The sequence below is a fragment of the Bufo gargarizans genome, chromosome 3 (genome assembly GCF_014858855.1).
Source record: "Bufo gargarizans isolate SCDJY-AF-19 chromosome 3, ASM1485885v1, whole genome shotgun sequence".
Lineage (NCBI taxonomy): Eukaryota > Metazoa > Chordata > Amphibia > Anura > Bufonidae > Bufo > Bufo gargarizans.
In genome coordinates, this window is record NC_058082.1 from 275,641,484 (window position 1) to 275,656,341 (window position 14,858).

The following is a 14,858-nucleotide window of genomic DNA, read 5'->3' on the forward strand; positions in this document are numbered from 1 at the left end:
AACAGTTTGCCAACCTCTTAACCTTCACCCCCCCCCCCCCCCCCCCCACTGACCCTGCAGCTCCTCCAGAATGACCATGAACCTCTTGGCTGCTTCTCTAATTAATGTTTTCTTGTCTGGGCTGCCAGTGAACGGCCAAGTCTTGATAGGTTTGCAGTTCTGCCATACTCCCTTCATTTTCGGATGATGGATTGAAAAGTGTTGAGATGTTCAGAGCTTGGGATATTTTTCTTATAGTAAACCAAGCCTGCATTGAATGTTAAAAGAAAACAAGAAATATACTTATTGGTAAGTGGTATCATAAAACTGGGGCCTTAGCCCACTCAGTCCAACATCAAATCAGGCAACAGGGTGTATCAGTCAGAGGTGAGAGGCCTGTATCGATTGTTTGACCTGCACACACCTCTATGAATACGCAGTGATATCACCAGATAGCCTCATGTATACACAACACCCTGATTAGATAAATCACTGTATAGGAGCAATATTCCCAATAAGTGTACAAGGAGGTATGGCTAGTGCTAATAAGCAGTGATAAATGCCACTTAGGGCTCTTTCACACCTGCATTCTTGTCTTCCGGCATAGAGTTCCGTCGTCGGGGCTCTATGCCTGAAGAATCCTGATCAGGATTATCCCCATGCATTCTGAATGGAGTGAAATCCGTTCAGGATGCATCAGGATGTCTTCAGTTCCGGAACGGAACGTTTTTTGGCCGGAGAAAATACCGCCGCATGCTGCGCTTTTTGCTCCGGCCAAAAATCCTGAAGACTTGCCGCAAGGCCGGATCCGGAATTAATGCCCATTGAAAGGCATTGATCCGGATCCGGCCTTAAGCTAAACGTCGTTTCGGTGCATTGCCGATTCCATGGCTGCCGGGACGCTAAAGTCCTGGCAGCCATGGTAAAGTGTAGTGGGGAGCGGGGAGCCGTATACTTACCATCCGTGCGGCTCCCGGGGCGCTCCAGAGTGACGTCAGGGCGCCCCAAGCGCATGGATCATGTGATCGCATGGCACGTCATCCATGCGCATGGGGCGCTCTGACGTCATTCTGGAGCGCCCCGGGAGCCGTGCGGACTGTAAGTATACCGCTCCCCCGCTCCCCACTACTACTATGGCAACCAGGACTTTAATAGCGTCCTGGCTGCCATAGTAACACTGAAAGCATTTTGAAGACGGATCCGTCTTCAAATGCTTTCAGTACACTTGCGTTTTTCCGGATCCGGCGTGTAATTCCGGCAAGTGGAGTACACGCCGGATCCGGACAACGCAAGTGTGAAAGAGGCCTTATACATACACCAGCACAGATTTCAGTGCAGGCTCAAGACACCCCTCAGGGTCGGTGTCATACGCTTGTACAGCTCTACACAGACACAGTATCAGCCTGTGTACTACAGAGACCTCTTATTTCTAAGTCCCTGTCCTTGTGTCCCTCCTATGTGTGTCCTCAACACGTTTCATGCCACATTTTATCAGGAGCAACATTGATTCTGGCTAAGGAGGAAAATTCCTATTCCATGCACACCATTTGCCTAGTCTGGCATGCAAATGGCGTACCTCCCGGCACCGTGTTGGCAAGCATTGCCGGATGTTAACGCAATACCTGTCGGACCCATCGACTATAATGAGGTCTGGCAGAGAGCTGGCAGCTACCCAGCAAATATCCAAGTGTTCACTGGACAAAAAACGCTGCACAGTCAATGGGGGGCCGATGGGCACTGCGTTAACATCCAGCATATTAATCAAAGCCTGCTATAAATACAAGAGGGTATGCACTCTCTGTGACAATGATAGCCAATGGTTAGACATATCCAAGTGCGTGATATATAGTAAAAAAATAAAATAAAAACAGCTCCTCCAAAACCAAGGTGTGAGGACGGAGTCTATGCCCACAAGCTCATGCATGGCTGATCTGCATAAAGATTAGCCGCGCTGTTATTCAATCCTTGTCGCAGACAAGCCGCACGGTATTATTTCTCTGCCGGCTTTGTTTTCACACAACATTGCTAAACAAGCCCACATGGCCGGCTCTCAGCTCTCTTCTGGAGACGGGCCACCAATGTCTCAGATATATGTACGCTCCTCAGCATTGAAACTGCAACACCAAGAAGGAAAGGCTGTGGAAATACAGAGATCACGGGGTGGATGGACACGGTAATGATATGCCAATTATAATACAAACGGTAAGAAAATATTCTAAATATCTTGGTATAGTTAGTACTGAAGATGAGCACCACACAGACATACACGCACTAAGGACTGTTTTTTCCCCCGTTTACGTTCGTTTTTTGGCGTTCCGTATACGGAACCATTCATTTCAATGGATCCGCAAAAAAAAAAAAACGGAAGGTGCTCCGTATGCCTTCCTTTTCAGTATTTCCGTTCCGTTCAAAGATAGAACATATGCTATTATTGTCTGTATAACGGACAAGGATAGTGCTGTTCTATCAGGGGCCAGCTGCTGTTCCGTTCTGCAAAAAACGGAATGCACACGGGCGTCATCCGTATTTTTTGCGGAACTGTTTTGTGCGGACCGCAAAATACTGAAAAAGCCATACAGTCGTGTGCAATAGGCCTAAGGCTGAGTTCCGCCTTTCCGTTCTCCTGCTCCGTTGTAGGAAAGGACGGATTCGGCACATAACTGAGCCCGACGGAACCTAAGGACCCCATAGACTATAATGGAGTTTGTTAGGTTTCCGCTCAGAGGAAGATTTTTGAAGCGGCTATAAAAGTTGTGCGCGCAGGACGTTTGTCTCCACTTCAAAAATCTTCCTAACGGACCCCATTATAGTCTATAGGGTCCGTATAGGAGCAGGAGAACGGAAAGGCTGAACGCTGATGAGAACTCAGCCTTACACACCTTCTGATGGTTTGTGTAGACAGTATTTGCCACCGACGACTTGTGATGTGACGCCCCATTTCACTTGCAGTACAGAATACATCACTACAAGGCATTCTTCTAACCAGATGATCCATCCATGCAGACGTTCACCTCGTTGCACCTCTTGCTGTCATTTCAGTTAGTCTTTGTTCTTCCAAACACTGGGACACGTAGCGTTGAAGAGTGCATCTCAGCCTAGGCCCACAGTGATCTGCCAGAGTGATGACCAAGGTCTCTCAGTTCAAGGATTCTGCCCAAGTGGCAATAACTGGAACCTCGACAAACTGTAGGCATCACACAATTATGCTATGCAACTTGATCGGATTTTTCAGGTTTTATGTGGCTAAACAATATTTGTTTTGAGTCTTTTATGTCCTTCCCACATACCACAGACTGGAGCTAGGTGCTTAAAAATCTGATCATGTGCAGATTATGGGGCTTGTCATTCTTGGGGCTATAGTTTCTACCCTGAAGCGAACCCACTACTCCTGCATAATCCCTCTACCCTACAGAATGTGACGCACGCTACACTGGATTACACCGAGTTCATGTGTGGCGGTATAGCTCTCGCCTCTGTATAAAGCCTCCAGACTACAGCCTGAAGCCCTTTACCATCATTAACTACTTCCATTCCCCAGCGCCGTGAAACGATGCTTCGGATCACAGTGAATTCGGCGAGAGGGCGTGGCCTTCGTGACTGAGGCCGGAGGTTGGCCAATCACATCTTTGGGGCGTGCCAAATGAGCGGTGTTAGACGCTAGTGACGTAATATGGGCGGGCTTTAGTGTTGGCAGGCGGCTCCCGGACTTGGGCATTAGTCGAGGTGATAGTGGGCACGATGTGGCACGTCTTGGCTGCCGGGTTCCTCTTCTTCCCCGGACTTTACCAGCTATGTATCCGCTGTGCCCGCAGGGTCCTGCCGGGGTGGGTAGAGGCGGAATACTCGCTCTTCAGCTCCAGGTAAGGGACTGTGACAAAACATCTGTCTCCCCAGTGGCTACACATCTGGAGCTTGTAATGTTATTCAGCTGGGACATGGAAGAGATGGAGGAGGGCCTGTCACACTGCTGCTCATCCTGCTTCATTTCCCAGGACACAGCGCTGCACACATACCCACATAACTCAGAATGTTCATCCGCGTACACCACCGCCTGTACGTCAAGTTCATTCATGTATGCCGCCTGTACGTCACATTCATTCATATACACCGCCTGTATGTCACATTCATTCATATACACCGCCTGTATGTCACATTCATTCATATACACCGCCTGTACGTCACGTTCATTCATATACACTGCCTGTACGTCAAGTTCATTCATGTATGCCGCCTGTATGTCACATTCATTCATATACACCGCCTGTACGCCACATTCATTCATATACACCACCTGTACGTCACATTCATTCATATACACCGCCTGTACGTTACGTTCATTCATATACACCGCCTGTACGTCACATTCATTCATATACACCGCCTGTATGTCACATTCATTCATGTACACCGCCTGTATGTTACGTTCATTCATATACACCGCCTGTACGTCAAGTTCATTCATGTATGCCGCCTGTATGTCACATTCATTCATATATGCCGCCTGTATGTCACATTCATTCATATACACCGCCTGTATGTCACATTCATTCATATACACCGCCTGTACGTCACGTTCATTCATATACACCGCCTGTACGTCACGTTCATTCAGGTATGCCGCCTGTACATCACGTTCATTCATATACACCGCCTGTACATCACGTTCATTCATATACACCGCCTGTACATCACGTTCATTCATAAACACCGCCTGTACGTCACATTCATTCATATACACCACCTGTACGTTACGTTCATTCATATACACCGCCTGTACGTCAAGTTCATTCATGTATGCCGCCTGTATGTCACATTCATTTATATACACCGCCTGTATGTCACATTCATTCATATACACCGCCTGTATGTCACATTCATTCATATACACCGCCTGTATGTCACATTCATTCATATACACCGCCTGTACGTGACGTTCATTCATATACACCGCCTGTACGTGACGTTCATTCATATACACCGCCTGTATGTCACATTCATTCATATACACCGCCTGTATGTCACATTCATTCATATACACCGCCTGTATGTCATTCATTCATATACACCGCCTGTACATCACGTTCATCCGTGTACACTGCCTGTACGTCAAGTTCATTCATGTATGCCGCCTGTACGTCACATTCATTCATATACACTGCCTGTACGTTACGTTCATTCATGTACACCGCCTGTACGTCACGTTCATTCATATACACCGCATGTACGTCACGTTCATTCATATACACCGCCTGTACGTTACGTTAGTTCATATACACCGCCTGTACGTCACGTTCATTCATATACACCTCCTGTATGTCACGTTCATTCATATACACCGCCTGTATGTCACATTCATTCATATACACCGCCTGTATGTCACATTCATTCATATACACCGCCTGTATGTCACATTCATTCATATACACCGCCTGTATGTCACATTCATTCATATACACCGCCTGTATGTCACATTCATTCATATACACCGCCTGTATGTCACATTCATTCATATACACCGCCTGTACGTCACATTCATTCATATACACCGCCTGTACGTGACGTTCATTCATATACACCGCCTGTATGTCACATTCATTCATATACACCGCCTGTATGTCACATTCATTCATATACACGGCCTGTATGTCACATTCATTCATATACACCGCCTGTACGTCACGTTCATTCATATACACCGCCTGTACGTCACCTTCATTCATATACACCACCTGTATGTCACGTTCAGGTGGTGACGTACAGGCGGCATACATGAATGAACGTGACATACAGGTGGTGTATATGAATGAAGGTGACGTACAGGCGGTGTATATGAATGAACGTGACGTACAGGCGGTGTATATGAATGAAGGTAACATACAGGCGGTGTATATGAATGAAGTTGATGTAACAGGCAGTGTATATGAATGAATGTGATGTACTGGCAGCATACATGAATGAACTTGACGTACAGGCGGTGTATATGAATAAATGTGCCTGTACGTCAAGTTCATTCATGTATGCCACCTTTATGTCACATTCATTCATGTATGCCACCTGTACATCACATTCATTCATGTACACCGCCTGTACGTCCCGTTAATTCATATACACCGCCTGTACGTCACATTCATTCATATGCACCGCCTATACGTCACATTCATTCATATACACCGCCTGTATGTTACGTTCATTCATATACACCGCCTGTACGTCAAGTTCATTCATGTATGCCGCCTGTATGTCACATTCATTCATATATGCCGCCTGTATGTCACATTCATTCATATACACTGCCTGTATGTCACATTCATTCATATACACCGCCTGTACGTCACGTTAATTCATATACACCACCTGTACGTCACGTTCATTCAGGTATGCCGCCTGTACATCACGTTCATTCATATACACCGCCTGTACATCACGTTCATTCATATACACCGCCTGTACATCACGTTCATTCATATACACCGCCTGTACGTCACATTCATTCATATACACCGCCTGTACGTCACATTCATTCATATACACCGCCTGTACGTGACGTTCATTCATATACACCGCCTGTACGTCACGTTCATTCATATACACCGCCTGTACGTCACCTTCATTCATATACACCACCTGTATGTCACGTTCAGGTGGTGACGTACAGGCGGCATACATGAATGAACGTGACATACAGGCGGTGTATATGAATGAATGTGACATACAGGCGGTGTATATGAATAAACGTGACGTACAGGCGGTGTATATGAATGAATGTGACATACAGGCGGTGTATATGAATGAATGTGACATACAGGCGGCATATATGAATGAATATGACATACAGGCGGTGTATATAAATGAATGTGACATACAGGCGGCATACATGAATGAACTTGACGTACAGGCGGTGTATATGAATGAACGTAACGTACAGGCGGTATGTCACATTCATTCATATACACCGCCTGTACGTTACATTCATTCATATACACCGCCTGTACGTTACGTTCATTCATATACACCGCCTGTACGTCACGTTCATTCATATACACCACCTGTATGTCACGTTCATTCATATACACGCCAGTACATCACGTTCATTCATATACACCGCCTGTATGTCACATTCATTAATGTATGCCACCTGTATGTCACATTCATTCATATACACCGCCTATATGTCACATTTATTAATATGCACCGCCTGTACATCACGTTCATTCATATACACCGCCTGTATGTCACATTCATTCATATACACCACCTGTACATTACGTTCATTCATATACACCGCCTGTACATTACGTTCATTCATATACACCGCCTGTACGTCAAGTTCATTCATGTATGCCGCCTGTACGTCACGTTCATTCATATACACCGTCTGTACGTTACGTTCATTCATATACACTGCCTGTACGTCACATTCATTCATATACACCGCCTGTACACCACGTTCATTCATATACACCGCCTGTACGTTATGTTCATTCATATACACCGCCTGTACATCACATTCATTCATATACACCGCCTTTACGTCACGTTCATTCATATACACCACCTGTATGTCACATTCATTCATATACACCACCTGTATGTCACGTTCATTCATATACACCGCCTGTACGTCACGTTCATTCATATACACCGCCTGTACGTCACGTTCATTCATATACACCGCCTGTACATCACATTCATTCATATACACCGCCTGTACGTCACCTTCATTCATATACACCGCCTGTACGTCACGTTCATTCATATACACTGCCTGTATGTCACATTCATTCATATACACCGCCTGTACGTTACGTTCATTCATATACACCGCCTGTACGTTACGTTAATTCATATACACCGCCTGTACGTCACGTTCATTCATATACACCTCCTGTATGTCACATTCATTCATATACACCACCTGTATGTCACGTTCATTCATATACACCGCCTGTATGTCACATTCATTCATATACACCGCCTGTACATCACATTAATTCATATACACCGCTGTATATGAATAAATGTAACATACAGGCGGTGTATATGAATGAATGTGACATACAGGCGGTGTATATGAATGAAGGTAACATACAGGCGGTGTATATGAATGAGGTTGATGTAACAGGCAGTGTATATGAATGAATGTGATGTACTGGCAGCATACATGAATGAACTTGACGTACAGGCGGTGTATATGAATAAATGTGCCTGTACGTCAAGTTCATTCATGTATGCCACCTTTATGTCACATTCATTCATGTATGCCGCCTGTACATCACATTCATTCATGTACACCGCCTGTACGTCCCGTTAATTCATATTCACCGCCTGTACGTCACATTCATTCATATGCACCACCTGTACGGTCATTCATTCATAGATGCCGTCTTATTTTTATTGCATTAACATGCGGAGCTCACGCATGCAACATTAAGACAATGAATTAGTGATCCTTTTTTATGAATTTATATTTTTTTTAACTATATGTTATTGTATCCTATTAAATAGATTTATGTTACTGTAATGTGTTATTAATAAGACGCCACCTGTACGTCACGTTCATTCCTAGATGCCACCTGTACTTCACGTTCATTCATATACGCCTCTTGAATGTCACTGTCATTCAAATACACCGCCTGTATGGCACGTTTATTCATATACACTACACTGCCTGTACATCATGTTCATTTATATACACCTCCTGTATGTCATGGCCATTCATAGACATCGCCTGTACATCATGTTCATTTATATACACTGCTTGTATGTCATGGTCATTCATAGACATCGCCTGTACATCAGGTTCATTTATATACACTGCTTGTAGGTCATGTTCATTCATATACACCGCCTGTATGTCACATTCATATACACCGCCTGTACGTTACGTTAATTCATATACACCGCCTGTCACATTCATTCATATACACCACCTGTACGGTCATTCATTCATAGATGCCATCTTTTTTTTTTTTTTTTTTATCGCATTAACATGCGGAGCTCACGCATGCAACATTAAGACAATGAATTAGTGATCCTTTTTTATGAATTTATATTTTTTAAACTATATGTTATTGTATCCTATTAAATAGATTTATGTTACTGTAATGTGTTATTAATAAGACCTCACCTGTACGTCACGTTCATTCCTAGATGCCACCTGTACTTCACGTTCATTCATATACGCCTCTTGAATGTCACTGTCATTCAAATACACCGCCTGTATGGCACGTTTATTCATATACACTACACTGCCTGTACATCATGTTCATTTATATACACCTCCTGTATGTCATGGCCATTCATAGACATCTCCTGTACATCATGTTCATTTATATACACCTCCTGTATGTCATGGTCATTCGTAGACATCGCCTGTACATCATGTTCATTTATATATACTGCCTGTATGTCATGGTCATTCATAGACATCGCCTGTACATCAGGTTCATTTATATCCACTGCTTGTAGGTCATGTTCATTCATATACACCGCCTGTATGTCACATTCATATACACCGCCTGTACGTTACGTTAATTCATATACACCGCCTGTCACATTCATTCATATACACCACCTGTACGGTCATTCATTCATAGATGCCATCTTTTTTTTTTTTTTTTTTATCGCATTAACATGCGGAGCTCACGCATGCAACATTAAGACAATGAATTTGTGATCCTTTTTTATGAATTTATATTTTTTAAACTATATGTTATTGTATCCTATTAAATAGATTTATGTTACTGTAATGTGTTATTAATAAGACGCCACCTGTACGTCACGTTCATTGATATACGCCTCCTGTATGTCACGGTCATTCAAATACACCGCCTATATGGCACTTTTATTCATATACACTACACTGCCTGTACATCTTGTTCATTCATATACACCTCCTGTATGTCATAGTCATTCATAGACATCGCCTGTACATCATGTTCATTTATTTACACTGCCTGTATGTCATGGTCATTCATAGACATCGCCTGTACATCATGTTCATTTATATACACTGCCTATATGTCATGGTCATTCATAGACATCGCCTGTACATCATGTTCATTTATATACACTGTCTGTAATGGTCATTCATAGACATCGCCTGTACATCAGGTTCATTTATATACACCGCCTGTACATCATGGTCATTCATATACACCACCTGTATATCTTAGTTATTCATTCTAGACTGTTACAAAAAATCCCCCTTCCCCTCAAATTAAACATAGCCCTTTTATTAAAGGGTGACATCATTAGATCTCCGAGAGAGGGTGTCATCCAGCGTTGTTCCCTTATTGAATGGAAATGTTGCTTAGTTAAAATAAAAATACAGTCTTCCCCAACACCAGATCCAACTGTATAGACAACTTGAAAAGGGTGAGCGGTTTTATTTTTTCACCGCTGAAGCTGTGTGACGTTTTTCTTTTGTGTAGGATGAGTTGATGTTTTCATTGGTACCAACCACTGTGTCAAACCTCTTAGATGTCATGGTCTCTCCTCTCTGTGATATCTAAGGGGTTAAACAATCAGGATTGGCTTCCTCTCTGATCCCAGCTGGTCAGGCACCAGCGTGATTGCACAGACATGGCTGTCACAGTGATGTAGGTGATTCTGTGGCAGGTGGTGTACATGTATGTAATTTTTAATTAGGGGTAAGATCCAATAAGCATATAGTACACTGACGGCAATACTCTGTTAATGACATTAAGAACATTATATACTAAAATGCGACAGGAATGCCAACTGTCACGGATGTTTCCGTGGCAGGTACCAAGAGATCGGAGAGACTGGCAACTCGTGGGTTAAATTGACAAGTTCCCTGTGGATCTTATTGTGTCTGTGTTTTGGTGAATGCCACACCCCTTGCTTCAAGTCTTGCTTGTTGGTGATTTGCCTTTCCCATAAGTAGCCGCTTCTCACTCTTGGAGGTGCGGTTTATAGATTTTCTTCTTGCCTTCTAACTAGCTGGTCGGTTGTACTCTGTGGTGCTTCTGGAGTTGCCAGTTTTCTACTTTCAGATAAGTCTTGTCTTTTCTTATTGTTTTGTGTTTGTTATATTCCCTGTTGTTTGTATATGGGCCTGAGACAGAGACTTCCATTCGTCCATCTGGGGAGGAATGGGTTGTCTCTGGTCCTAACCTCATTCTAGGGCCTTATAGGGATATAAGGGCCAAGGTATACAGCATATGAATATTCCTACCTTCAAGGTCTATTCATATTGATAGGTAGTTAGGGCCTGGATTAGGGTTGTTTAGGAGGTGACCTGTTCCTTCCCTAGTTTTCAGGCCCAATTACTGTTCCCCTTACATCCTGTGTTTAGTGTGGAGTTTATCCCCCACCCACACTGATCGTGACATTATAAACCGCCAAATAACCGTCATTTTGTTGTCTGTATCAGTTCAGCCATGGATGTTATCGCTGCACTGACCAGACAGCTACAGGGGCTGTCTCTGGAGGTGGATGACCTCCGCACGACCGTCTCACAGATGCAGAGACCACTGTTGGCTGATCCTAGTAGTGGTTACCTGACCTGTTCTGAACCTAAAGTTGCTCTCCCGGATGGGAGTGATAATTTTATTCGGTTCTGGTGAGCGTGCAAATGGTACTTTAAGTTGCGTCCACACTCCTCTGGGGACAAGAGCCAGAGAGTGGGTGTGATTATTTAGTTGTCAAGCTTATTCCCGGGGCTAAATTGCCTAAATCTAGGTTGTATAATCTTTCTGAACCTAAAAGGCAGGCCATGAGAGAATATATTGCCGAGAGTTTGAAGAAAGGGCTCGGTTTTTAGGATTCACCAAATATTACCGAAAATGTATTAAGAGTTATTCGACAATAGTAAAACCCTTAACGGACATGACTAAGAAAGGGACAAATGTCTCTGTATGGTCTGATTCGGCGTTGCAAGCCTTTTCTGCGATTAAGGAATGCTTCTCTTCGGCTCCCATAATGGTGCAGTCAGATGTGTCACAACCGTTTATTATGGAAGTGGACGCATCCGAGGTGGAGGTAGGAGCAGTTTTGTTACAGGGCCCATTACCTGGTAAATGGTGACCATGTGCATTTTTCTCGAAAAAACTATTCTCCGCTGAGAAAAATTATGATGTGGGTAAGAGAGAGTTGCTGGCCATTAAATTTGCTTTTTAGGAATGGCGTCATTGGTTGGAAGGGGCGATTCATCCGATCGCGGTATTCACTTATTACAAAAATCTGGCTTATCTGGAGTTATTGTTTTGTGTTTGTTATATTCCCTGTTGTTTGTATCTGGGCCTTAGACAGAGACTTCCATTCGTCCATCTGGGGAGGAATGGGTTGTCTCTGGTCCTAACCTCATTCCAGGGCCTTATAGGGATATAAGGGCCTAGGTATCCAGCATATGAATATTCCTACCTTCAAGGTCAATTCATATTTGATAGGTAGTTAGGGCCCGGATTAGGGTTGTTGAGGAGGTGACCTGTTCCTTCCCTAGTTTCCAGGCCCAGTTACTGTTCCCCGTCCCTCCTGTGTTTAGTGTGGAGTTTTTCCCCCACACTGATCGTGACACCAACAGATGGCAGAACAATGCGACATACCTGTCCCCACATGTATAGCCACTTAGATAACTATCGGATCCTTGTATTGAGGAGACTGATGTCGGAGAAAGTAAGCTGTTGTAGCAGCATAGAAGCAGTTACATCACATATACGCCTGAAATAGGTCATGTGATCTGCATGACTATTCCCTGTGTGGCATCACCATAATTAAATCAAAAAAAGAGGAACAAATTCCAGCTTCCTAATAAAAATGATGGCCTTTATTAAACAAGTGATAAAAACTCCCGTAGAAAAAACACTTTTATCTGCGCGTGACAATATACATAGCAATTTTCTGCTGATGCCTTCGTAACTTTATGGGCTGTCCTCTGCTGATGTATCTCTAGTAGCCTATTTTCTAGCTCGTACAGTAATATTAAAGTGAACCTGGCAAACTGGTCATTCTAGGCTCAGGAGTCCAGTAGGTGGTCCTACTGAGTCCTATATCTATGTGCACAGCGATACTGGAAGGCTATCAGTCACTGAGCAGGATCACCACCCACATGACTGAAAAAAGCTGAGGTTTATGAATAAATGACAAGTTTTACTGATTCTCAGAGCTCATGCACACGGCCGTTGCCCCACCGTGGCTGTATTGTAGCCCACATACAGGGGGTCCGCAATACATGGGCTTCGGCCTTGTGCACCACGGATCGCGGACCCATTCACTTCAATGGGTCCACAATCACGGAGATGTGGAACGGAGGCATGGATCGGAACCCCACGGAAGCACTACAGAGTGCTTCCGTAGTGTTTCTGGCCGTGCCTCCGCACCGCAAAAAAGTAGTGTATGCACTACTATTTTGCAATTCGAACCGTCGGATGCGGATCGCGGACCCCAATGGGTCTGTGATCCGCATGCGGCTGCCCCACAATCGGTGCCCGTGCATTGCGGACCGCAATTTGCGGTCCGCAGCATGGGCACGGGGCCCTTACATTTGTAGGCATGAGCCCTTATTCTGTAAAACTATATCAGTCTGCTCAGCTTCTCCTGCTCTATAACATGCTGTCTACAGATCGCCATAATTTCATGGTAACAAGTCCTCTTTACACCTGCTCCTGGAGGGGTCTGACATTTGCCCATCATAATTCCTTTACGGAGTCACTGTACTTTCACATGACTTTACGTAAATCAATAGTACAAATGACCACAAGAAAATTTGCAATATGTTTTATCAGTGAGAAATGTCTAGTTCTCATGTTATCAGCTGTTTACCTCTCCCTCCTCCTTGCTAATTGCTTTTCACCTTGAAAATAAAATGCTTTGAATTCAGTCTCAAGGCAGAGCAGCTTCTCAGGAGAATTGTATTACACATGTCAATACAAGTATATGGAGAGGGGAGGGGAGGAGTGAGCAGCAGAATGAGTAAGATGGGATGCAAAGAGAGACACTAAAGAGACTGCACCATTACATAGGAGCACAAGTGCTATAGTCACATATATACACACGTTGTGACCTCTCTGTAATGTCCTCCATGATCTTGGGGCTGCTTCTTAGCAAGTAAAGCTACTTTCACACCTACAGTTTGGATTCCGGCAGGCTGTTCCAGCACAGAACAGCCTGCTGGAATTGCCAGGATCCGGCGTTGCTGGATGGGGACGGAATGTCCACCAGTCCTTTTAAGTATAATGGGGTCTGGCAAAATCTGGACGCATTCCGGCATACAAGCAGAACTGGCTGGACACAAACCACTGCATGCTGCAATTTTGTCAGGCCATTCCTTCGCTTGACTGCTGGAATGGCCATGCCGGAGTTTCACACCAGATGTGTGAAAGCCTAAGAGAAGCTTGGGAAGCAGATTCTCCTTTACTTTCTTTGTGCAATAGATGGCAGCTAGTCTCCTCCACTTATCTCTGGGAGAACTTCAAACTAGTAATTCAGGATGCACAGAGGAAATCTGCTAAAAATGCCAGATACAAGTCATATAGTGGCAGAAATAGTGTTATTCCTCGTGTACACACACTGTACTACTGGTTAATGCAGAGTTTGTTGAAAGATTAGTTAGACTTTAAGTATAACTGTAGTAGATGTATGTATATCAGACACTTATGGGATTCTGTTGAGGAATAGGGGCAGTTTACAGATGAAACATTAATGCAACTTAAAATTAGAATATTGTGAAAAGGTTCAATATTCTAGGCTCAGTGTCCCACTCTAGTCAGCTATAATCCATACCCCCTGACCAAAGGGTACCTGAGATTGTGACTTTGGGGTTTCATAAGCTGTAAGCCATAATCATCCAAATTATAACAAATAAAGGCTTGGAATATCTTGCTTTGCATGTAATGAGTCTCTCTCATATGTTAGTG

The 14,858-nt window shown here is 43.9% G+C and overlaps 1 protein-coding gene across 1 annotated transcript in view; it reads left to right on the forward strand.

Moving 5' to 3' along the window:
- Positions 1-3,695: 3,695 nt before the first annotated feature.
- Positions 3,696-14,858, forward strand: part of TLCD3A (TLC domain containing 3A) — a 45,994-nt gene continuing 34,831 nt past the window's right edge. Inside the window, exon 1 of the mRNA XM_044287482.1 lies at positions 3,696-3,839. Within this exon, the coding sequence (XP_044143417.1) occupies positions 3,718-3,839 (122 nt within the window). The 5' untranslated portion in view covers positions 3,696-3,717. The remainder of the gene's footprint in view (positions 3,840-14,858) is intronic.